The following is a 27,820-nucleotide window of genomic DNA, read 5'->3' as shown; positions in this document are numbered from 1 at the left end:
CTTTATTCTATTTTTCACCTTATACACTAGAGCAGCCTAGGCATTATTTTTCACCCTGTGCACTAGAGTGCAGAGTGCAGTTGGCACACTACAGCCCGGGGACCAAATCCAGACCACCGCCTGTTGTTGTAAATAAAGTTTTATTGGAACACAGCCACACCCACTCACTTAGCTATTGTCTTTGGCTGCTTTCCTGCTATGAGGATAGAGTTGAATAGTTGAGACAGAGACCATATGGTCCACAAAGCCTAAAATATTTACTATCTGGCCCTTTACAGAAAATATCGGCCATCCCCTGCCTCAGAGGTATAGAAGGAAAGACTATATTTTTCACCATCTATAGATTTTTTTTTAAATGACCACATCTCATCAGAGAATGCATGAACAATTTCTAGTGAGTAAACCTTGTATCACTAACACAGGGTGCCATCTCACAAATACCTGTCGCTCCTTCTTTCAAGTTTTACATAGTCCAGTATACAACTTGACTGGGTCTAACTTTCCTGGCCCAATGACTGATCACCACTCTAATACCTAAACAACAGAAAATTTGGCTAAACAAGTAGTATAGGCATACTGGAGAGCCTTTTATAAATACAGAGAGAAGGGAATCCGCCGGAGTTAACTACATACTCTGCAATAACACTAGCAGCAGAAAAAACCCTATGCATACAGAGGTTCTTAGTAAGCATGTGATCAAATAAGAACATCATTCCAAACTTGCAAATTCTATAAGGCAGTAGGAAAGAGAGGATAACAAAAAGATATTTAGACAGTTCCAGCACCCTGGTATGTGCCCAGTGACAGAAGCAGGGATTAAAGCATGTCAATGCAATGCAAATGACATTCACAAATGGACAGTTACAACTAAATAGATATTTCCCTCTTTTACCTTTTCGTTAACTAATTAATTCATGAAATGGATAGAGTACAGTACTATTCTTATTAGTAACAATACCACTAGCACTTCCAAAAGTACTTCATACTTTTCAGAGTACTCACCATACTACCTCACTTCATTCTGTCATTCACCTTGTGAAAGAGCTACTGCCATCCCTAATATGAGGATACTGTGTCCAGTGCTCCTAGCAACAAATAATAATGCCTCTAAATATCCACAATTAACAGTTAATAGATGAGGAAATGGCTCAAGATTTTGGTACTCCTTCCATTTCCCTACCTAAAAAGCAGCACTATCTTATTTTTCCTTTCCTTTGTCCCTTGTCTGGCAAGCTAGCAAAAATGTGTGTCATATAAGTAGTTTTGTGATAAACAGTGGAGACTATTATTGAAACATCCTTATTTTCCTCAGTAGTTTCATTGGATCTGTGGGCATTTTCATTCATTCATGTTTTTTCTCCCCAACCCGTCTTCCCTGTTTTCTCTCTCTCTCTCTCTCTCTCTCTCTCTCTCTCACACACACACACACACAAAATTATCATACTGGGAGACAAGTATCTGTGCAGCAATCATCCTTATACAATGGCCATAATCTCACAGAGAAGACCCCCAAACTATGAGGTTCCAAGATGTGTGCAGCAGTTCCAGCTGTGCTCCACACCTGCAGGAAGGAGACCTTGGCACTCACAGCAGGAGCAGGCGTTCCACTGGTGCTGCAGCAGGCACGGAAACCCCTCACTTGAAAAGAAGGAAGTGAGAAACTAGCCTTATTTTGCTGGCAGGTTATTTAATTTAACCTACAACTCTGGAGCAGAGCCAGAACTCTCCAATGACGGCCTGCTGCTGTCACCAGAAAAAAGGGCAAAATCCACCACTACCACAAACACCCCACACATTATAGTTCCATCCCAATTATGGAAGTAAAAAACTGATCCTTTGAATCAAATTATCAAGCTGGCTACATCCCAGTTAAGGATGTGAAAAACTGAACCCTCACATCAAATTATCAAGCTGGAAAAATAGGGTGATTTAATCATGGACATCTTATAAAGGCACTAGACAGCATGGTAAGTTTGTGGTGTAGGTTATATACCATAGAATGCACCTCATAAATAGATTACTGTGACCTTGAGTTATTTAAACAAACACAAAACCCATATTCAAGAATAGAGAAAAGTATTTATGAATTGCTACAGTTCTCCACACAAAGATATTTTCTTTCCTAGGGTAAATTATTTCAAAGGGTAAAGACAGACGCACACTGAAATTAGTTATTTAGATGTGTTTAAGCTAAAAACTGGTAAGCACACGTACACGAAATTCTGTGGTCTCATCTTTAGTCTGTCAAGGTTTTTAAATCCCTCTTGAGCTGGAGTACCATTTTTAGCTTGGCTAGGTCAGAATGACACTGAACAATATGAATGATGACACACAAGACAGCTATATGGAAGAGTTGTCATCAGCAAGCCAGCTGTGCTAACACCTGTATGTCCTGCACAGCTGATCTTCAGAACCAGCATCAAGAAACTGAGAACGGAAAGGGGCTCAAAGATCATAAGTAACAGAGAGTCATTAATAAGTCACTTAAAGCTGGGTTATTAGAGGCAGATGATCATTGTTTCAGCTTTAAAATAACTGTCAGTTTCATTAAATAAAAATTATTCTGTGGTCTTTGTATTCCTTGTAAATGCATTGAAAATTAAAAATCAAAGTTAACTATGTATTACCAAATATTGTCATTAACCATTTTTTAAGGTAAGATTATAAAATCACATTTAAAGATTTGGCTATTTAGAGTCTTCACCTGTCAGAGTCTACTTGACTCTATTTATTCCAGAATCCACTCTAACAATAGAAGTAATCATCTTTCTACTTCATAGGAGTTAAACTAGCTATTACCTATAAATTTGTTGTTAGCATATCTCTCTTTCTTAGGGACATCCTTATAATTGAATCTAGGCTTTCTCCTCTAGAGCTTGATTAGGCAAAGTAAATACATATGCTATTTTTAGCAATCAAAAAAATAAAGACAGTATCAGCAAGACTTCCACTGGAATCTAGAGGTGGCTTTAGTTATGTTTAGAGACTGGGTGATGGTAAAAGTTTGACTCATTCAACAAACATTCATTAAGTGCCTACTGGGTACCAGGCACTGTGGTAGATGCTGAGGATATAAAAATTAAGGAGACAGAATTCCATCCCTCAAGGATTTCAAACTCTTCTGGCATAATTAATCTCTCAAAATGTATTTCCTAGCCTCCCATTTATCTATAATGTCTTGTTTCTCCTGTCAATTGCTATACTACCTTCTTTCTTTGCCAGAGAGAATTATGTTAATCAATCTCAAACCTTTACCTTTAGCCCTGACTTTTCCCCTGAGGTCCTGACTCACATATCTTGCTGATCACTCCATACTACCTTAAACTCAGTATTTCCAAAACAAAACTCATCATTGTCTCCCTTTTTCTCCCTAACAAAAGAAAAAAACAGAAAAAAGAGAAAAAGCCTGCTCCTCTCTTTGTTTTCCCAACATCAGTTAATCACACTGCCCATCTTGGGAGTCATCCTCCCCTGCCTTTCACATCTCCATGTGCCATTTTACTAAATGAGCTTCATATCCTTTCTTCTGACACCACCAATCATCTCTCTCCTGGTCCAAACCTTCACCAGCACTCATCTAGCCTACAGAATCACAGTTCTTAAAAACCACCTTCATTACTCAGTATTTCCAGTCTGCAGATGTGCCCCCCTAGAGCCCCAATTCAGTACAGAAATCTGACCACATCACTCCTTAGCTTAAACCCTAGTTTAGTCTCACTTCCTCCATAATAAAGATCCAAGATTCTTAAAACGGCCAAAAAAAAAAAAAGTTCTTCCGTGACCTGGCTGCCACCTGCCTCATTCAGCACTCTCCTTGCACTTAATACTGAATTGAGGCTACTTGGCTATTCATGCTTCCATGCACTTGCACATGCTACTCTCTCTGCTGGAATGCCTTTCCCGTCTTTCCTCATACTTCAAACCCCTTCCAGGCTTTAATTTTCTTCTGAGAAATTTCCAGCCAACCTTGGGTTTTCTAAGCATGCCGCACAGGTGAATAACCCTGTCTAAACAGATATGGAACTGCATCTATGGATGCATATTTACCATAGTATACTGGAATTATCTGTGTCTCTACCTTGAAGAAAAGGACTATGAGATATGTACCTACCTACCTACCTACCTACCTACATACACATATATAATATTGTTGTTGTTGTTGTTTGTGTGTGTGTTTGTTTCCCCAAAGGCTGGTACAGTTTCTGGCCCATAATATACATTCAAAAAGCATTTGTAGGACTTAACTATTTACAGTAAATATCGTGTTTTATGTTGGATTAGAGGTTTTAAGTGACTTCATTGTACAAGCAAATCCAAGAGTGTCATCAAAAACCCCTGTAACTTCCTAGTCATTGGTCTAGTGTCACTTCAGCCTTATAAGTTTACAGGATTTATAGATTCAGGTGTTCTAATCTTCTGAGGTTTCAAGATTGTGACTTCCTGTTTTATCTTTTAGTCGTCTTATTGAAAAGGCATCTGACACTTCTCATAAATGTTCAGAGGTAATTTTAAAGTTCATAGTACGCTCTGATCATACATAGGAAACACTTTCATCCTTCCAAACTCAAGCAATCTCTAAAAGCCTCAAGAATCCAGCCATTCTGCTAATTGAAAAATAATTTTAAAAAGACTACAAAAAATATTCAGCTTCTTCCCCACATTCCAACTTTACCAAAATCGACTTACTTTCACCCACAGCTACAGTAAAACAAGACATCTGTTAGTGTCAAATAAATACTAACATAACTTAATTTTCTCATACCTAACCCTAAATAATCCAGACATTATCCTATCCATCCAATCATTACCCTGTCCTGAAAATTATTTTGATATAATTATTGTACTTTCTCTGTTTTCCTCACAATAGAAATAATTAAGCATGTTTGGAGGGCTCTTAATTTTTTAAAAATTTCAATTCCTGAGAGGATATATTATCAGTAATATTAGAAGCCTTCTGGTAAAATTATTAGGAAAATAAATGTATACAATTTTAGGGAGAGATGTGAGGAAAAATGGCAGAGTAAGGAACTCCAAAAGCCAGTCCCTACATAAAAGCAAAGAATAAACTGGCAAAATTTATCAGAATCAACTTTTTCAGAACTCTGAAATCTATGTGAAAGTTTACAGCAACTAGGTGAAATCTTAATCAAGAAAAATCACCTGAATCTTGGTATTTGAGGAAATCTCCATCGAAATACTAACAGACCACTAAGTTAACAGAACAGAGGTTTCAGTGGCCACACATGACCAAGAATACAGACCTTATGAAATTAGTTCAGGAAGTCAGTGAGAAAACAAAACCTACTAGAGTAAACAGCAACAACAAACACTAGGGTTGGGAGAGAATCTGATTTCCAGAGTTATCACATTATATATTCAAAATATCTACTTTTCAACAAAAAATTTTGAAGTATGCAAAGAAATAAGAAGGTATGGCCCATACATAAGAAAAACAGGAATTAATAGGAACTGTTCCTGAGGAAGCTTAGATACTAGATTATCACACGATGACCTTAAATCAATTATTTCAAATGTGTTTCAAAAGTTAAAGGAAACCATGTACAAAGAACCAAAGGAAACCGCGAGAGTAACATCTTGCAAATGAGAAATATAAATAGATAAAAAGCATAGAAAGGAACCAAATAGAAATTTTGGAGTTGACATATTCAAAGTGCTGGGGGAAAAAAATTGTCAATCTAAAATTCTATATCCAACAAAAATATTCTTCCAAAATGAAGGAGAAAGTAAGCCATTCCAAGATAAAAAGCTGAGGGTGTTCTTTACCACTAGTCCTGCCCTAGAAGAAAGGCTAAAGGGAGTCCTTTGGTCTGAAATGAAAGGACACTAGACAGTAACTCAAATCCACAAGAAGAAATCAAGAATACCAGTGAAGGAAACTGAATACATAAATATAAAAGTCAGTATTAATGTATTTATGATTTGTAACTTCTCTTTTTTCCTATATGATTTAAAAGACAACTACATAAAACAATACTTATAAACTATTTCAAACCATACAGAATTACCTTAGAACTAAATAGCAAAAAGATATCTGGAAAATGCCCAAATATTTTGGAAATTAAACAACACACTCTTAAACAGTGAATAGGTCAAAGAAGAAATCACAGAGAAATTAGAAAATACTTTGAGATAAATGAAAACAAAAACACAACATACCAAAACTTATGGGAAGCAGTGACAGCAGTGTTCACATGGAAATTCATGGCTTAAACGCCTACATGTAAAAAGAACAAAGATCTCAAATCAATAACCTAACCTTCTATCTGAGGTAATTGGAAAAAGAGGATCAAACTAAACCCAAAGCAAACAAAAGGAAGGAAATAATAAAGATCGGAACAGAGATAAACACAATAGAGAACAGAAAAATAATAGAGCAAATCAAGAAAACCAAATTTGGTACCTTGAAAAGATCAACAAAATTGACAAACCTTAACTAGACTCACCAAGAAAAAAAGATTAATAAATTACTAAAATTAGAATTAAATTGGGGACATTTTACTACTGACCTTACAGAAATAAAACAATTCTAAGAAAATGAACAACTTTATGTCAACAAATTAGATAACCTAGATGAAAAAGATAAATTCCTAGAAACACATGAACTACCAAAGCTGAATCAAAAAGAAACAGATAATCTAAATAGATTTATTACAAGGAAAGAGATTGAATCAGTATTCAAAAAGCTTCCAGCAAAGAAAATCGCAGGACCAGACAGCTTTACTGGTAAATTCTACCAAAAATTTAAACAATTAACACCAATCTTTCTCAAAGTCTCCCAAAAAAATTGAAGTGGAGGGGCTACTGCTAAATTCATTCTATGAGGCCAGTATTACTCTGAAACCAAAGCCAGACAAAGATATAACAGGAAAACTGCAGACCAATATCTCTTATGATCATAGATGCAAAAATCCTCAAAAAATACTAGCAAACCAAATCTAGCAGCATATTCAAATGATTATACTCCACAATGAAGTGGTGTTTATACCAGAAATGCAAAGATGGTTTAACATATATAAGTCAATCTATGCAGTACACAACATTAGCAGAATGAAGATTTTTTTTAAAAAATCATCTCATTTGATGCAGAAAGAGCATATGACAAAACCCAACAACACCCTTTCATGACAAGAAAACTTCAAAATACTAGAAACAGGAAAGAACTTCCTCAATCTGATACAGGACGTCTATAACATTTAATGGTGCAAGACCAAATGCTTTCCCCATAAGATTAGGAACAACACACAAGAAAGTCTGTTGTCATCATATTATCATATGGCTAGGACTGGAAGTTCTAGTCAGTCAATGAGATGAAATAAAGGAATAAAGGGAGGGAGGGAGGGAAAGAAAAGGAAGAGAGGGAGGAAGCGAGGGAGGAGGGCGGGCATCCAAATTAGAAAGAGGTAAAACTATCTTTTATTTGTAGATATCATAATCTTATATACAGAAAGTCTTAAGAATCCACAAAAAAGTTATTAGAGCTAATAAATTCAGCAAAGTTGCAGTATACAAGATCAACACCCAAAAATCAGTTATATTTTCATATGATCAATTGATTTGTCAATTGATATAGTCAACTGATTTTCACTAAGGCTACTAAGATTACTGAATGGAGGGAAAGAACAGTCTTTTTAATAAATGGTGCTGGGATAACTGGATATCCATGAAAAAGAGTGAAGTTGGATCCTTGCATCATACCACATACAAAAATTAACTCAATATGGACAAAAGACCTAGATATGAGAGTTAACACTATAAAACTCTTTGAAGAAAACATAGGGTAAAATCCTCATGACCTTGGATTTGGCAAAGCATTCTTAGATATGAGACCAAACACATGAGCAACAAAAGAAAAAACTGGACTTCATCAAAGTTTAAAACTTTTGTTGATCAAAGGACACGAACAAAAAAGTAAAAAGACAACCCACAGAATGGGATGAGGGGGTATAGGAGTGACTGCTTAATGGCTACTGGGTTTCTTTTGGGGGTGATAAAAATATTCTGGAGTTAGATAGTTGTGATGGTTGCACAACATTGTAAATACATTGAAAGCCACTGAACTGTACATTTTTAAAATGGTTTAAATGGTGATTTTTTTTAAAGTTCAATAGTTATGCTTTTTCTAAAATACAAAAAGTAGTTCAGAATTCAACTAAGTAGAAAAGTGTGTGTATTAAAAAAAATGTACCTCATGAAAAGTTGTAATGATTTTGTTTTTCTCTTTGTCTTACTTTTCTTAACCCCAAATAACCTGAAATAAACCTCCAAAAAGTTTCTTAATAAAAAGTTAACTTCTGGCCTATATTTAAACCAGCCCTAAATAAAATATATTTAAATGTAATTTTTTTTAAAAAACTTCTGTTTCTTTGAAAAAAACAGTATATGCTTTTAAATAAAAAATGACTAGCCTTCTTTATTAAATACTAGTATCAGTCCCAAATGGGATTTTAAAAATAATATACAGTAAACAGCTGTGTATAATACAGTTTTAGGATTTGAAAAGTTGAATGTTAATGCGTCAAAGTTAAAAATTAACAAATATCCAAAAAGTAATCACTTTTCCTAAAAGCAAACATGTTTAGTTTAAGTTCTTTAAAGTACAAGAAAATAATTTCTACATGATAGTAAGTTCTTTTTATTTGATTATTGTGTCAGAAGTTAGTATTAAAATTCAATTCAGCAGGTTAAAATTTGGTTTTATTCTAGAATAACTGGTGCATACCTTGCAAACGTATGTGGTTAAGAAATATGAATAGCTATACTATTTGACTATGTACAGTAAACTATGCTGAAGAGGTTGGATGCAACCCCAGTCATTTTTACTGTACCATGAAAGAGCCTGGACCCTCCTTCTATACTACTCTTAGATTCTCCAAGACAGCAAAATGCCACTGAACAGTCCACAGTGGCCAAAAAAAATAAACCTGCAAACTCTGGCTTGAAGACAGGTGGGCTGCACCTTCCTGAGAGCTTCAGAGGTACCCTCTGGGTCTCTTCCTTATCACCCATTCATTGTCACCCATACTTCGTAGAAAAGAGAATTAGCCCAATAATCAATTAGCCTTTCCTAAATTTTCACTTCAAGCTTGAAAAGTAATTGATAATTTTAAAATCACTATACATATAGAAATTTCCAGAGACTTAAATCAAAATAACTAACTATTACATCTGAAGGGAGATTAAAAAGCCATATAGCAGAAGTAAATCTACAGTGGTTGTAGGCCAATTCTGCAGACATCTTTCTTTCCATATGACACGAAAATCAAAAGAACTGCAAATGAAGAAGTGTATGATTACAACTGTCCTGTTGCAATCAGTCTTTATTGTATTTAAAATACATATTTTGCCATTCTCATAATGAAAGGGTAAGGTACAACATTTATATTTCACATTGATGATGGTTTTCGTTTGATATCAAAGTCCATTCCCAAAACAGCTGCTAACCAACATATTACTTTCCTCTGTCTGGGGAGATGACAAACAATTGATTTCAAAGGCAACATTAACTGGTATAAAAAGGTATGCCATATACATGACATAATTTATTTTTCCTATCGAAAGTCTCACCATATACCAAAAAAAAATCTAACCAAAGATGTCTCTTTTCCTACAAACCTAAATTTCAGATTTCTAGCATGCATGGATTTGATGTGATTATATTTAAACTATACCGACAGGCTAAATTTTTTTAAGTGGGAAGGAGGAGAAATCACAATTTCAAATAATATTGCTTAAAAATAGCACTCAGAGTATTAGATTCCTTTTTTCAGAATACTCTCTGTGAGTCACTTTTTGCTAGTCACTTTCAATATCAAAGAATACAGAGGTCCATTGTTTTTAAAATGTTAAAATGTATTGAATATGTTTATTGATGTTATTTTGTATTTCCTTAACAGGATTAGTTTTTAGGATATTTTTAAGTGATTTTAAAACTATATTGTATAAAAAATTTGATTCACAAAATTATTCTAAATATGATTCATTCATAAATTCCATATATCTTAAAAGTACTAGGTATTTACATTATTCCAACAAATTGTCTGTTAAATAATAACAGAAACAAATAACATTTCTCTACTTTTAAATAATGAAATAATGAGACATCTTTGAATCTGGAGTGCTAACAAAGTACACAGTCAGTATTGAGTCAATACTTAACGATATTAAGTTTTTAGTAATATTGTAATATCCTTATTATGCTGTTCATCACTATAAACTAAAAGTCAACTTATCATACAGAAGTAATCAGATTGAAAATAACAGACTATTATTAAGTATATTCAATTTCTACTTTAAGAATACATTCCTATAAAAAGGTAAATTACAACCTGAAAAACATTACTGCCTAGGTTAAGGTATATGAGTACTGCCAAATACAATACTTTATGTCTCTCTCTATATATTAATATATGTATATAGGATAGTAGGTTTAAGAGTGGTAAGAGGTTAGACAGTGTGGTCAAACATTTTATCATTATGAGACATATATGAATCTTAATGACCTTTAGTTCAGTCAGCAAAGACCACAAATAACTCAAGTGCAATTATACCAGTTTGGGGAAAACACTATTTTCATAGTTTTATCACATACATAAAGTGAATTCTGAAAAAAGTTATGCAATATAGCATTGTTCAATACAAATTTTCAGTCATTTGAAAGGATCCTTTTGTTAATTTATTTTTAAAGAAAGCTACAAAATGAATTAAAGTACTTTACAGTTAATAAAATTAGTGACTAGGAGAACTGTGTCATAATACAATTTGAACAATATTGAAGAAAAATTATAATACCTTATGAAGCACATTTTCTACTGTTCTCATATGATTAGCAACACATTCTTTGTCCCTAGAAACAAAATAAAGATTAGATGTTAGTAAAACCCAAACCTTACTATAATTGTAACACATTTTAGTATAAGTGACTATTACTGAAAAATAAGGGTTGGTTTTTCCTAAAGTGTAAAACCTAACCATATTCACTAGTATATTTCCGCTTTTAATTCTTATCTTCAGTTATACTGCCTGCCAAAAATTAGAGGGGGGAATAATTCTTATGGATATTTTCAAAGTTAAAAGAGAGTGAAAAAGAAAGAAAGAAAAAAAGAAATCATGTGATTACATTATTGATTTACAATGTGCTGAAAAGGCTAAACGTGCATTCTTTTGGCTTCTAATGAAAAAGACTTTAGAAATACTAGTGCTGGAGATATAAATGGTCATACTGGGCACAATAATATTTTCCCTTCTCCATGGGTTTTTTGTGCTATAATAATTACACAAAAACCTTCTATGGCCTTGACTAGAAATATGCAAAGTTACTATTTTCTTCTCTAGCCTTGTATATTGAGTTTAGCCTTTATGATGAAATTAAAAGTTGGGATGAGAATGCTGAAGACAAAATTTTAATGGTGAATTATAAATTGAAAACTGTAAATAATGTATTAGCTTTCCAAATTTCAAATTAGCTTTCTTTAGCTTTCTTATAAGCACATGTGCCCATGGTCACAGATCTCAGACTTGACAAATTCCTGAATTACCAGCAGTATTCTGAAGGCACAGTATGAATCTAGAGGTTTTATAATCTTGTTTTCATTACTCTTAGAATTTTCAGTGCTCTGAGACGTACTAAAAATTACCTATGCTAAGCTTCTCATTTGACATGAGGAAACTGAGACTGAAAAATGACAGCAAAAAGCTGATTCAGTCAAACTTATATTTTTTTAAAATGACAATTACATATAACCAATATGGTAGTGCACTGTTATGGAGCCTTACAATTTTCCAAAAATGTATTGGTGGGTATTCAAAATGCCAATATTGTGGCATTGTGTAAACTCATTTTTCCATTATGTGTGAGCAATACCCCAAGCCCACTGACAAAGCTGTGGGTATCCTAGGATTGCAAACTGCCCGTTTTATGATTTAGTTTACACATTACATTCATATTTCTTATGTTATGCTTAACAAGAGTTTGTCTCCAAACATTTTTAAGTTATAGTTATACATTTGCAAATATATATATACATACATATATGTATATGTGTGTATGTATTTGCAAGTACAGGAATCCAGAATTCCAAATTTAGAAAACACTGAGTTTATTAAAATTAGATGTTTAATCCATAAATAGATTTTCTTTAAGCCATGCTGTTGTAAAAAGGACTGTCTTAAAGTACTCCATGAAATTTGATGTGGGGAATAAATAAAAATACCCAAGAGAACTATTCAATTTGAACTTCACAGTGTACGTCAACTTGATTACCTGGTAAAAGGAAAAACACTCTCATCACAGTTACATAGTTGCCCACTCTGAAAATTGCATATTCTTCTCTATTTAACATATTTGAATATACAGCTATAAAATTAAATGAATTTTCCATGATCAATATGTTTTTACTGCACTTAAAAAGATGCTACAATACACATGTTGATTATATACGAACATTTCTTTATGGAAATATTACTTGCAATATTAGTATAATATATGCAGAAGAAAATTTGGGAGGCAGTGGGGCAGAAAGGGATGAGAAATATGTGACAGGAGAAACTATTCAAAACTTTAAAATAAAGAGTTTTATATCTCAAGTTAATGAAAACCTGATTTCAAACATGTAATGCTACAACAGAACCTAAAATACACAGCATTAGAGGTTATATAGAAACTTATTCTTTTCTAAGGTTTCTCAATAAAATATACATTTAGTATGTTAAGAGTTTTCTTTTTTGAGGATATATCAGAGAATTTCAAAGAGAGACAGCTGTACTTTTGTTTTCTAACACTGTATTATCCAGGGCTAAAACCCAGAGCATGAAAGTAAGAATTGATCTTTTGTCTGTTTTAAGTGATCTCCCCAAGGTCCAAATGCTCACTTGGCTGCCATGCGGAGGGCACTCTCTGCATCATGGATGTTCTCCTCCAGTCGACGCTTGTCCTGCTCCAGCTGGGTAAGATGTCTATTGAGCTGACGCAGAGATTGATCTTTTCTTCTCAGCTCCATCTTTGCCTCGGAGAGACTCTGCAAGCAGACAGAAAACAGAGTTACCTGTCAGCCCTGATAATTAACTTCAATTTATGCCATAGGCTATTAAACAAAGAAGGATACAGACTGACTGAGAAGTAGACTTGGGTCATTACACATCAAGGTTTAACAAATTTTCTGCAAAAAATTTTACATACTTACTAATTAGAAATGATAGAACTGGTAAGATTTTGAAAAATGTTTAGCTGCAAAATACAGCTCTGTTTTGTTTTTTTAAATACTGCAAGGCAAATACATTCTATTCTTATGAAAAATATCTGATTATTAAAAACCTCAGGTTGCATTTTCTTTTAATGATAAAAAATAAAGATTTCAATGGAAAAAGCACATGAAATTTAGAGTCTATTTAAAACAAGAACTATCATATGCCAAAGTATGTGTGTGATGGAGAGGAAGGTAGATTAGGATACCTTTAAGAGAATGGGGAACCCAAAATTTAAAAGCACCACTACTCTCTTTTTAAATGTATCAGTAACAGTTACGTTGCTATACACATCTCAGTGAACAAACACACTGGACTCGAAAATAAAATTCACTTATTTCCCATAAAAAACTCTCATGTCAGAGAAAACACAAACGTGATCAACATGTTTCAACAGAGAGAGTTATAAACAATACTTGCATTTGGAATTATGTTCCGTAAATATTTTCCTAGTCATAGAAGTATAAAATTTGTTGATTGATATTTGCTATGTGCTTTAATCTGAAATATTCACTTAGCACAAAAATTTCAAGATAGAAGAGTACAATTTCATCTTGGAACTTTAAGGCTAAAGGTCTTAGACTCAAAAACTCGTAAGTTAAAGGAGTATTTTCTTATTTAAAATTCTAGGATGTAAAACAATATAAGGATCAGAGGATCTCTTAGCACTAAAAATCTGCTCATTCCTTTGCCTATGAAATTTCTAGCATATGCGCTTATCAACCAGTTTTTCAATTAAGTTTGTTGGACAGTGAACTAAATAATTGATTGCATACACATAATATTTTTTCTTCTTTCTAAGAGTGTAGCCACACATTAACATTCACAACTATGCTTCAAATACTCAGTAAAGGACAACCAAGATGCAATAATTTCATGTTTAAAACTTTTCCAATAATATTATTTTAATGCACTCACAATAAGTAGTATAAAAACTCAAGCTGCCTGCGTGGAGCTAAAACAATTAATTCACTCTGAACAATATGAATTGAAAGCAAAACCAGGTGTTTTTTTTTTTAACATCTTTATTGGAGTATAATTGCTTTACAATGGTGCGTTAGTTTCTGCTGCATAACAAAGTGGATCAGCTATATGTATACATATATCCCCATATCCCCTCCTTCTTGCGTTTCCCTCCCACCCTCTCTATCCCACCCCTATAGGTGGTCACAAAGCACCAAGCTGATCTCCCTGTGCTATGCAGCTGCTTCCCACTAGCTATCTATTTTACATTTGGTAGTGTATATATGTCAATGCTACTCTCTCACTTCATCCCAGCTTACCCTTAAACCAGGTATTTTTAAATGCTAAAAGAAATTTAATTCAGTATTTCACTTTCAAACAGTCAAGTTGCTGTCGGACAAATACAAGTCAAGAAACTAGAAATAAGCAAACTGTGACTATTTTTTAGATATTATGTTTTATTTTAAATCTTTAGTACTAACAGATCTTTAAGTATATCCCACTATGGAAATAGTCACTGATTCAAACCAACTTAAAAAGACAACAAAGAATAGATTTGAAAAGCTATGCTAAACCTACTTATTTTGTGCCAATGTTAAGATATTTAAAGGCACTGAAGTATCATGAGATTTCTTTCTTTGAAAAAATAAAACCCATTTGAGTCCTTTTAAAGGCAATATTTCTGACATCTTTCAGGTAATAAAAAATGCTGTTTTTCAGATGTGAATATAAAATTAATGATCCACCACCAGTTACACATAAAGCTTGAGTTCTTTTTCCAACAGAAATAATAGAATGTGCCACTCCATTCAAATTCTCTTGCTCAGTAGTTCTTATGAGTAGAGGTGTATATTTGTGAGGGGTGTTCAGGATATTGATTCCAGCCTCACCCAGAGCGAAGCTCACTGGTCCAATCTGAGAGAACCCATGACCTTAAAATCACTATAAAACCATACTTGACTTTTTAGCAATTCTATGATCTCCTTCCAAAGAAGATATAACTCATAGAATTAGAATCTCCACTATATATCTAAATCTTCCAGTTTCCATCAGCTTTCATCTCCTTCTCTCGGGGCAATGGCAGGGAGCCACCAAACTCTTCTAAAGCTTGCACTATTTCAGAGGTACAGCTGAATAGCCTACTCTAAGACTGAAATTATAGACAACAAACAAAAAAATGGTATAAATAGGTGATACGGATCATACTTCCTTAGTGTAAAAATGAAGAGATAACAGTTTTTGAAAAAAGAATAATCATAGTTATATAACTTATGGACACAGCATTCTCATTTTAAAGAGCCGAGGCACATCACAATGGAATCTATATACATCGAGTCCTAAGGTTCGTGGTGATGTATGCAAAACACCAAGACATAAAAAGTGATTCAGTAATATGTCTTTTCTCTGATGTTCACATTTTTGTGTTTGACAACAAAAGTAGAATCCTTAAAAATCCTAACACCAAGCTTTAAAAAAAGAAAAACAAATTCATGTGTGTGTATATATATATGATGTATATACATACGTACCTATACCATATGTAATATATATTAGACACATATAAAATTTTAACTTCAGCTTTTCTTTTCTCCTGTTCAGATTTATCTAATTAAAACCCATGATAAACTTTATGGACTCTAATATTTCCAACTGAAGGACTGAAACCAAGAGGGTGTACCTCTGGGCAGCTAGGCAATGGTGATAAGCAAGCAGGTTAGCCACTAATTTCTCAACCAGGGCAGACTGTGAAAGTGTGATGTCCTGATATCCAAGAAACTGTTCAGGGGAGAATAGGATAAATCAAGTTTAATAACTCTGCTCCTAATTGTTCCCCCAATGCTCAACTCTAATTACTTGGAGAACTCTCCTGACTGTCACCTGATATTAAGTTGTTGGAGGCTGAGCCTGGAACAGCAAGATAATCAATAAACATTTAGTGGGGAGAAGAATGAAGATCCTGTTAAGCAGTGGGAACCTGCAGCACCCAAAGCCCTTCTGCTCATGAGAAAACCTATGGGACAACCATAGCGATTGCAAAGCAATAATCCAAAGCACTGTTTTTAGGCCTTGAGGCCTTTAGGCAACAGTACATTTGAGGAAAAAAGGTTAACACGGTCACCCTAATTACAGCCCACTTTCACATACTTCATATATAAGCGAAGACAAGCCAATTAGGTAGAAAGGAAGATAAGGGAAGTTTTATTTGTATACTAATTAAACCCCTGATGAAATTAAAGGAAAAACATACAGCTCTGTAATTGTGTCTGAGAAAGGTCACTTCAGGTTCAGTTATCAGAACAGCACAGCCTTAAGAATTTCACTTAATCCACAACACAGCCCTCATTTTGTACTCAGGTCTTAGTATTTACCAAAAAAAAAAAAAAAAAAAATTCAAAGCCCGATACTGCATTTATCTTTAAACTATGTTTTGAACAATTTTAGCTGCTAGAAAGTTAATGCTAAAAATGGTAACAAAAGTTTAAAAGAAAATATACCATCTACACAAGAACCAATGCCACAATACTATTTATCAAACATTCCAAGTTTTCACTTTAAATCCAAAATGTTTTAAAGCAAAATTTTACAGCAAAATCCCAAGCTTACTGTATTTCAGAAGCTACTCTGCAAGATATTTATTGTATTTCTTTTAAGATAATGATCTCATTGCTCATGTACACCTCTCATAGTCCAGGAAAAAAAGCCAATGCTTTCACTCTTTTTTACTCTTCAGTGCTTTCAATGCTTTTTTACTCTTATAAGAAGATAGTTTTACAACTGGTTGTTTTCCTAAGATGGTCATGAAAAGCTATGTACTACTAATGAAAGCCGGCAACGGGACTTCCCTGGTGGTCCAGTAGTTAAGAATCCGCCTTCCAATGCAGGTGATGCAGGTTCAATTCCAGGTCATGGAACTAAGATCCCACATGCTGCGGGGCAACTAAGCCCACATGCTACAACTACAGAGCCCACATGCCACAACTACAGAGCCTGCATGCCACAACTAAGACCTGACGCAGCCAAAAATAATAAATTTTAAATAAATAATGAAAGCTGGCAGGAAAAGTATGGATACCAAGGAAGTAGTTAAGTACGGAGAAAGCTTAGGGACAGAATACAGGATAGATGTGGATATTAAAATACCTACACATTTTTAAAATGTCTTTTCTTATCTAGAGTTTCTGAAGTTTCTATAATAAACATATGTTACTATTGAATAAGAACAAATTATTATCTTAAGTCATACATAATTTCATATTTCTAAAGCTTTAAACATTTATTAAGGTTAACAATTTTTTTAAATTGTGAATATAAATTGAAATTCTATTACTTTGCACCTATGAAAACATTTTGTACAGTGGAATTTTTTAATAACAGTTTTATTGAGACATAATTCACATAATTCACACTTTTAAAGTGTACAATTCAGTGGGTTTTATTATATTCACAAAGCTGTGCAACAATCACCAATGGAGGTGGTTTTTTTGTTTGGTTGGTTGGTTGGGTTTTTTTTGCGGTACGCGGGCCTCTCACTGTTGTGGCCTCTCCCGTTGCGGAGCACAGGCTCCAGACGTGCAGGCCCAGCGGCCATGGCTCACGGGCCCAGCCGCTCTACGGCATGTGGGATCTTCCCGGACCAGGGCACGAACCCATGTCCCCTGCATCGGCAGGCGAACTCTCAACCACTGCGCCACCAGGGAAGCCCTGGAGGTGTTTTTTGAAGAGAAGTTCTTAAAAAAAAAAAACTTATCAAAACAACATGGCAACCTAAATGTAGTATATCTCATTATTTCACAGCAAGCTCTAATTTTAAATGACACAAGATATACAAGGTTTATAATTTTGTTCAGTAATAGTTTCAAAAGTATAAAATTTATAACATGAATTCCCTGAATCAGAATATTTGCTTAATAAATGTGGTATTTAGTAGAAAAGTTAAAGTTCCCTGAAAGAGTGTACACAACTCTCCAATTATTATTTCTGGATGTTAAGGGAATCATCCAACAGAGTTATTTCTCATAAGAGTACAGTACTACACTGCTTTAGACCATTAGGTCAGCTAGGAAGACCAAGCCCCGAGAGAGATCGCTTTTATAGATTTTCTTTTGTCTAATGGGAAATATCTATGGATCCACATTCCTACAGACTAAAAGCTAATGGCTTATTCAATTTGGTATAAAAGTTAGTCATAGAAAATGTAAGACAAGACAACAACACAAGAGTTATGAAGAACTAAGCTACATTTCCTAGGTTAAGAAAAAAAATCTGTAACTTTTTTTTCTAAAATTTTACTACTGTCCAACTGTAACTTTTGAATAAACATTCCTAGATTGTGATAAATTGGGTAAAACATCTCAGGGCACTAAAACTAATGTTGGAAAAGGAAATGGCACTGTCTTCAGCCCTACCATTATAATGTGACAACTAGAAAATTATATTACTCAAGAATTAGTAGCTGCCGGGTAGGTCAAACTACACAGGCTGCCACAGAGAGTATAAATTTAAAATGATACAACCACCAAATTTACAATTGGGTACACAATTTAGGGATGAAACTAAAGAATGACATATTTTATAATAAAGCTTGAAAATCTATGAGATAAGCAATTAGAGAATTTACAGTAAATATACAATAGTCAAAGATGTTAGTATGTGGTAAAATTAATATATGAATAAATTTCAGTTTTGGTAGTCTATATTTTATATGGATAATCTGAATTAAAATTTCTGCAATTTTAAGTTTTCTTAAGGACATTATCTTTTACTATTTTCTAATAATAATTCTATGCAAAACATAGGTGACATTAATAAACCGAAGTTAAAAATCAAATAACTTACCCACTTTGGGGTTCAGTAAATGACAGCCCTTGTTAGGACTCACACATCTAGTAAGACAACAGATGTGAAAGTGTCTTATAAACCATAAAACGCTACCTAAATTTATTATGCATAATTAATGCAATACTTACACTCCTACATGTAGTGTCGTTACAGTCTTTTTTAAATCCCCACCTATATGTGGCAACTTATGAGTTTCTATATTATTTCTACATCATCGCTTATATATATGCATATGTATAAACATACATAAATTGTTTAAAATAACTATTTGTATCACACTTGAAAAAGATAAAATAACATTAACAAAAAAAAGTATAAAATAAGTCACTTTTATAAATAGGCCATATGGTAGATGATTATGAAAAAATGGAGCGGATGAGCAATGAAAATGCACCTTTAAAATTTCAAAGTATGCTATAAGATTTTGCTGTATGCTTTATGATTATTGGCACCACATTCTCACATGTTCCTTTGAAAAGGTTCTCTTAAATTCCATCAATATAAAAGGAAAAAAGTTAATCCTTCCCAGTAAACTAACTGAAAGTGATCAATAGTAAAATACAGTGGAAACAAAAGGAACCTCATAAAAGTGTTCAAAACATATTTAATGCTGTTTGTTCCAAGCCTCACACAGTACTACAAAACTCTGGTAGACTAAATGTGTTAGATAATAATGAGGTAAACTGGGAGAGAAATAGTTAAAGGACATTTTAAATGACAAAAAAAGAGAAGGAAGATAAAGAGAATCATGAGAGTCCTCTCAACAGGAAAATACTCTCAGAAAAGTACAGAAGACACAAGCAGCAGCTAGATTTATTGTGACACATGGCATGTAAGCAGTAATGTGGCAGTAATATTTTCTCAGAGTATAAAACAAACTGCATTTGGCTGCACTACAGACCTCAGGAGACAGAAACTAGCTGCAGGTGACAGCCACCATGATGCTGCTATAATAAAATCAGCTCTTATACGACCTCTGTGTTCTCTCAATGAATAGCTAAGAAATAAACGGATGGAATACAGTAAGTCCTTCTGTTAGACTTTATCAGCCACAGACTACTCAGCAGGTTCTAAAAACTTCACCCAGTTGACAATCCTTAGCTATGTGGAGGTCCAAAAAGCTTCAGAATTCCCTGGCAATATTTTAAATGAGTCAAGCTATGAATTAGGTTGCAGAAAAATATCATTTAGAATATAAATACTGCTTTTAAATCATTTGAGAATTACCTAAAACAAATGTCTACTAAGAATTGAGAAAATATGAATAATTTATAAACGGCTTCACACAGTTGGATTTCTGACATTTAAATAAAAAGAACTTATTGTCAGAAGAATTTTTCAATTTCAAGAATTCTTTTTGTGATGTAATTGAATAGGGTAGATAATCCTATACAATAATTAAAAGACCTTTACATTAATATTTTTATTGTACTACAGAATTTAAATGACTATCTTGAATTCTTGAATATATTATATATTAAATAATATTAATAAAAGTAAATCCAATATCAGCTGAGTAAAAATCAATTATTTAAGAGAATCTGAAGGTCAGTTTTAAACTAGAAGGGACTTCCCTGGCGGTCCAGTGGTTAAGACTTCACCTTCCAATGCTGGGGGTGAGGGTTTGATCCCTGACTGGGAAGCTAAGATCCCACACGCCTCGTGGCCAAAAAACCAAAACATAAGACAGAAGCAATATTGTAACAAATTCAATAAACAGTTTTAAAATGGTCTACATGAAAAAAAATCTTAAAAAAAGTTTAAATTAGAAAAATAAACAGGGTTTTTTTAGACTTAAATGTAGACAAAACAAAATCTGAGTTTTTTCTTAAAAAATGTATTCATCAGGTGAATTGTTTTGTATTAAGTATTTCACACTGATTTCTATCTTAATTTCAGAGGTATATTCACAGGGGAAAAGTCTGAACCACAGACATTTCCTACATTTCTCAATCCAGAGCATTCCACCTTTGCATGAAGGCACTAGGCCTGTTCTTGAACAATGCCTGTCATATTGTAAGCGTGCAATAAATGTTTGCTATTTTTAAAGCTTATTTCCCCCAAAACCTGGGGGGGAAAATAGCTTGAGTGACAACTGAACCATATTATCATCATCATACAAGTATTTAATAGTTACATTAACTCAATTGGTTCTTCATAGTCCAGTGAGATAGATCACATTATCATTCCTATTTTACATGCAAGGAAACTAAGAATCAGAAAAGTTTACTCCAAAATGTGAGCCCAGGTCTTCTAAATCTAAACCCTTAATCTTTTTGCAGTTGAGGTCACACTTGTTTCATGTGTACAACATTGTATGAAGATGTCCATACACACTTCAGCATGCTCACCATCCAAAGTTTTGTTTCCATCCATCAACATACAGTTGACCCCCTTTACCCATTTCGTCCTCCCCCTACCTCCCTTCCCCTCTGGTAACCAGTACTCTGGTCTCTGTATGTGTGTGTCTAAAACCTTATTCTTTATCCTGCACCACAACAGCAGTAACCATTTCTCCAGATTTTCCATAGAATCCACTAACTGGGAAGTCCCCATGGAAATATAAAACTAGTATTTCACCTATGTATCGAGTTCTCGGTAAGGTCAGTAAGGCATTTCAGACTATTTAAATGGCTGCTTTCTATTTATATTGAAATACACTCCAATAAGGACATAAGTGTTATACAATGGCACTGCTTTAACATCAAAAATCAAAGCATGCACAATTCAGGATTCCCTGCGTGAAAGTAGGATGACTGTCATCACTTATGTACTAATGAAATAAGAAATAAATATTTGCATAGTAAGGATGAATTATACAGCATGCTACTGCAGTACAGAATTTTATATAATTCAGGACCACATTGGGCTGCTGCTTTTTTTTAACCTTTCAAAAGGCAAAGGAGTTCTCTATGTCTCCTTCCTTTATAAGTTAGCATCAGCAATGAACTTTCCCTGCAGATCTTGAAATTTGGTTGCCTAGTATATGCCTCAACTTTTAAAATATTTATTACAGGAACTCTACGCTCTCACAACAGTATATCAAGCTCTACAATATCAACACTTGTATCTAAATCCTCCTGTTAAGGAGATTTTAACTCATATGTAAAAAGTAATCTATGTGCCTAATTTAATCTAAAAATACCACTTTTAAAGCACTGCCACCATACAGACTACATTATAATGTTATAGTAACAGAAGAATTAGTAATTAGTTCTGAAATTTGTTAATCTGAGATATAAAAGTAGAGTTGCATTTGACTTAAAAGCATGCCATTAAACTTACTCTGAAAGGGATAAGGGAGAGAAGATGGGGGAAAGGAAGGCAACTGAAAGGGAGATGGAGAGCAGCAATTCAAATACCATAGGTCTGATACTGCTCCAAGCCATAAACGTTTATCCACAGCAAGCCTGCAATAGGTGACATGAACAAAGCAAATGGCAACTACAATAAAACCGGCTGTTTCACCTGGTTGCCCTCACATCCCAAATATCTCTACTACTGCAAATACTCGAACTAGGAGGTAAAAGTGAGAGTGATTCTCCTGTAAAAAAAAATGTACCTTCATCTAACTTGGCCCTTGAATGTAAAGCAATCTCTTCATTTGGTATCCAACTGAAAGAATGGTAACATAGTCCAACATGGAAGAAAACCTGGCTGTTTTAGGTTTGTCTAGAATATGGCATCTCTAGTTTGGCCGCTCCAGAAAAGACTTTTTAAAGAAATAAAAACAAATAGGAACAGTTTATTGAATTGGGTAAATTGAAAGGAATTTAAAAATGAAATGGCTTAGGGCTTCCCTGGTGGCACAGTGGTTGAGAGTCCGCCTGCCGATGCAGGGGACGCGGGTTCGTGCCCCGGTCCGGGAAGGTCCCACACGCCGCGGAGCGGCTGGGCCCGTGAGCCATGGGCGCTGGGCCTGCACGTCCAGAGCCTGTGCTCCGCAGCGGGAGGGGCCGCAGCAGTGAGAGGCCCGCGTACCGCAAAAAAAAAAAAAAAAAAAAAAAGAATCCCTAAGGAAATCTAACAGGATATTTGAAGTTATTAGTGGAAAAATGATTAAGCCATTTCTTTTCTTTTTTCACTTCTGCGGCCCCTCCCGCTGCGGAGCACAGGCTCCGGACGCGCAGGCCCAGCGCCCATGGCTCATGGGCCCAGCCGCTCCGCGGCGTGTGGGACCTTCCCGGACCGGGGCACGAACCCGCGTCCCCTGCATCGGCAGGCGGACTCTCAACCACTGTGCCACCAGGGAAGCCCCAAGATACTTTTGACTATACAAGATTTTAGCCTTATAGGCTGATCCTAAAACCTAACCTCAGCATTGGATGTGACTCTACTGTATTCATCTGTTCATTCAAGATACATTTATTTTACGCCTATCCATACCACAGCCATAAATAGTAGTAGTAGTAGCAACAGTAATAATAGCTAACACTTACTGAATACTTACCTTATGCCAGACATTAACACAGTTAGCCCTCATAACAACTCTATGAGGTAAATACTATTATTCCCATTTTACAAATGAGGTAACTGAGGCAGAGTTGAAGTAACTTGCCTAGATTACACAGAGCCAGAGTTCAAAACTAGCAGTATGATATGTAAATTAATGAAATACAAAGAATATACTCCTTTTGGAAATGACTTCCTATCTAGAAAGATGTAGTTTAAAAAGCATCTTGTATTAAAGCCAGGTGACCAGTGTGTGAAGAGCATTCTCAGCAGAATAAAATGGCATGTTCTGAGAAATCCAAGAGGTAACTTACATATAAAGATAAGGAGCTATTGACAATGACAGGAGAAAAGATGAGAAAGGTACATATAGCCCAGATACGGTCAGAAAACTAGACTTTTCCTTGCATATGATTTTTATAAGTACTCCACAGAGTTGCATCACTATATCTTGGGGGAAACGCTTGACTCAGTGAACTCCCAACCCCCAACCTTCTTTCAACCAGAATTTGCTTTACTGTTCACTACGAGCTTTTGTGCGATTCCCAACCATACAGCAGCTTTCTCTTATCTGTCTCAGGGATCATATACACAAACTATAACTGCCAAATTAGAATGAATACAAGAGATCATTCTGGCCATAATGCAACCACTCATTTACATCTTCAGTTAGGCTCTAACGAAGTTTTGATAAGATTTCACCTTTGAGAATCACGATTCAGTGATAAACTAGATAAAAAGGGATTTTAGAAAAAACTGGTTTGTGACACATCATTTTCCTTAGTATGGTAAAGACTATTATCTCAAATTCATTTTTACACAACTCAAGCTGAGAGTATATATTAAATATTTACTTTATATAAATGTAGCGTCCTAGCCATATATTTTCTATTTCTACTAATAACTACATGAAATCCTATAAGTTTTTTGACTCATATGACAGAAAGCCATAAGCTTTGAGTCACAGCAGAAATGTATAATGAAAACTATCTATTATTTTAGGAGCACCAAAAAGTGGATTAACAACTGAAGTTAGCATTTTTTTAAGGAGAACTATGCTATTTGGTCTATAGTTTCAAACATATTTTTTAGATTTTTACCAATAACAAATTGGTTATTATGTTGAGTTATTTTGGAAAAAAAAGGTTAGAACAAAGTTACCACTGGCAATAATCATTAAGTAAAGTTTCTAAATAAATAAGTAAAAGGGTGGGTACCAGCTTTCCCATTCTGTGATTAACGAACCACAAAAGTTAATTTTTAACATGTCTAAATGAAATATAAAAATTTTAATCCCTCTTCACTCCAATTAATTACAGAAAAAGAGACTGAGGCTGAGTAACACATAGGTTGCTAAAACGAAGCTGAAGGCTCACATCTAAAACAACCACAGTTTGGAACTTCCCTGGTGGTCCAGTGGTTAAGACTCCAGGCTTCCACTGCAGGAGGCACAAGTTTGATCCCTGCTCAGGGAACTAAGATCCTCCATGCCACGAGGCACGGCCCCAAAATTTTTTGAAATAAATAAATAAATAAAACAACCACAGTTTCAGCAACAGTTAGTAGATTCAAAGAAAGTATTAGGAAAAAGCAGTCAGATGGACCCAAGCCTCAGTACAATTTCTTGAGAAACTGTGCTTAGGAAAACTTGTCTCTCTGTTTGGGGAATAACGGTTGAAAAAATATATATATACTCTGAGGAAGTAACTTAATATGGTAGAACATTATTTTGTAGCTTTTCTTCAAATGGAATTTTCCTGTGTGAGGATATGCATTTGTGTACACACACGCACGCACACACACACACACACACACACACATATATATATATATATATATATACATACTCATAAATAGTACTATTTTGATTATAAAGACTCTTCCCATAACATTAGTATGGCTTACATTTCTGGTCCCTTTGTAACCAACCCATTCACCTGAAGAGAAACACACAGCCGTTCTATCCTTCTAAATGAGCGAGATCACCATCTAGTGGTGACTCCTTGAAATGCCAAGCATAAGGCTTCTGGAGCCGAGAAAATGCTTCATGAAACACAGTTAACAGAGTCTTAATAGTCTAGAACAGTGGTCCCCACCCTTTTTGGCATGAGGGATCGGTTCTGTAGAAGACAATTTTTCCATGGACCAGGGTGGGGATGGTTTGGGATGATTCAAATGCATTACGTTTATTATGCACTTTATTTCTATTATTATTACATTGTAATATTAATGAAAAAATTATACAACTCACCATAATGCAGAATCAGTGGGAGCCTTGAGCTTGTTTTCACTTGCCACTCACTGATAGGGTTTTGATATGAGATTGCAAGCAGTTGATTTACTATGGTCTCTGTGCAGTCAAACCTCTCTGCTAACGATAATCTGTATTTGCAGCCACTCCCCAGTGCTAGCATCACCGCCTCAGCTCACGTCAGATCATCAGGCATTAGATTCTCATAAGGAGTGTGCAACCTAGATCCCTTGCATGCGCAGTTCACAGTAGGGTTCGTGCTCCTATGAAAATCTAATGCCACTGCTAATCTGACAGGAGGTGGAGCTCAGGCAGTAACTGGAGTGATGGGGAGCGGCTGTAAACACAGATGAAGCTTCGCTTGCTCGCCCGCCACTCACCTCCTGCTGTGTGCCAATTCCTACCTGGACAGGGATTGGTACCAGTCCGTGCCCAGGGGTTGGGGACCCCGGGTCTAGAACATTGAAGTCTATTTAAAGGAAAGCAGAATAACATGCTGAACAATCTTTTTACACTAGTAAGAACTCTATAGCAAAAGAAAAAAGTTCCAACTAGACACATGGCACCCTGTTTTCAACCCTCTTAACAAACTAGGGGAAAACAGTTGCAGATGTTAAAATGTAAAGTTATACAAAATTTGGTCAACATAGCTTACTAGAAAACAGATTCTCTATCTTTTCTGTGTTTTATAAAGTTTAAATAATTAGTTATTGTAGTGGACTGTATTTGTTCCACCTCCCTGAGGGGAAAGTATACTCTCCTGTCTCACTGATATTTGGCTTGACCATGTGGTGCCACTTCTGGAAAGATTATATATTCCCTGTCCTGTCAAAATCAAGAGTGCAGAAGTTACTTTCTTTGGCCAGTGAAATGTGAGCAGAATTTAAAAAATAATGCCACGTCCTAGCAGACAGAAGACCAGGAATGTCCTATAGAGAGACATTTATTATGAGACCAACAGTGTCCATGATAGGGGCTGCTCTATCAGCCTTTTATAAAGTGAGGAACCCATGAAGCAGAAGCACAGCTGATCCACTATATGAGTATATGGGATATGTGAGAAGTCGCTTGTTGTAAGGCCACTGAAATTTTGGAGTCATTTGTTACTGCAACATTACACACAGTATACTGACTGATACAGTCCTATTACTACATGTGACAATTTATTCTAGAATTTATTCTAGAATTTTAACAACTATGAAATCACCTGTGGACACTTTAAAAAGTCAGTTTCTAGTCTGACTTAAATACTGGATCATCAGTCGAAGAAATAAATTATAACTGAATATTACAAACCAGAGCAATGAAGGAATGGAAAAAGATATTCCACGCAAATGGAAATCAAAAGAAAGCTGGAGTAGCAAGACTCGTATCAGATAAAATAGACTTTAAAATAAAGACTGCTAAAAGAAATAAGGAGGGAAACTATATAATGATCAAAGGATCAATCCAAGAAGATATAACAACTATAAGCATTTATGCAACCGAAACAGGAGTACCTCAATACATAAGGTTAACAACAATGAAAGGAGAAATCGACAGTAACACAATAATAGTAGGGGACTTTAACACCCCACTTACACCAATGGACAGATCATCCAAACAGAAAATAAATAAGGAAACACAAGCTTTAAATGACACAATAGACCAGATATATTTAATTGATGTTTATAGAATATTCCACCCAAGTGTGGCAGAATACACTTTCTTCTCAAGTGCACAGAGAACATTCTCCAAGATAGATCACATCTGGGGTCACAAATCAAGCCTCGGAAAATTGAAATTGTATCAAGCATCTTTTCTGACCACAACGCTATGAGATTGGAAATCAATTACAGGAAAAAAACTGTAAAAAATACAAATACATGGCGGCTAAACAGTGAACTACTAAATAACCAAGAGATCACTGAAGAAATCAAAGAAGAAATTAAAAAATACATAGAAAAAAAGACAACAAAAACATGATGAGCCAAAACCTATGGGACGCAGCAAAAGCTGTTCTAAGAGGAAAGTTTATAGCAATTCAATCTCACCTCAAGAAACAAGAAAAATCTC

At 34.9% G+C, this 27,820-nt stretch overlaps 1 protein-coding gene across 1 annotated transcript in view; it reads right to left on the bottom strand.

Annotated features, from left to right (window-relative positions):
• The window catches only part of CCDC171 (coiled-coil domain containing 171), a gene marked incomplete at its 3' end in the record, with an annotated part of 361,839 nt that overhangs the window by 89,680 nt on the left and 244,339 nt on the right, over nt 1-27,820 (bottom strand). The window contains exons 22-23 of the mRNA XM_082842979.1: nt 12,889-13,034; nt 10,810-10,864 (exon numbers count right to left, since the gene is read on the bottom strand). Coding sequence (XP_082699105.1) covers nt 10,810-10,864; nt 12,889-13,034 — 201 coding nt within the window. The remainder of the gene's footprint in view (nt 1-10,809; nt 10,865-12,888; nt 13,035-27,820) is intronic.

The sequence above is a fragment of the Leucopleurus acutus genome (assembly GCF_964270905.1).
Source record: "Leucopleurus acutus genome assembly, chromosome: 7".
Classification (NCBI taxonomy): domain Eukaryota; kingdom Metazoa; phylum Chordata; class Mammalia; order Artiodactyla; family Delphinidae; genus Leucopleurus; species Leucopleurus acutus.
This window is presented reverse-complemented; position numbering and strand designations above follow the sequence as displayed.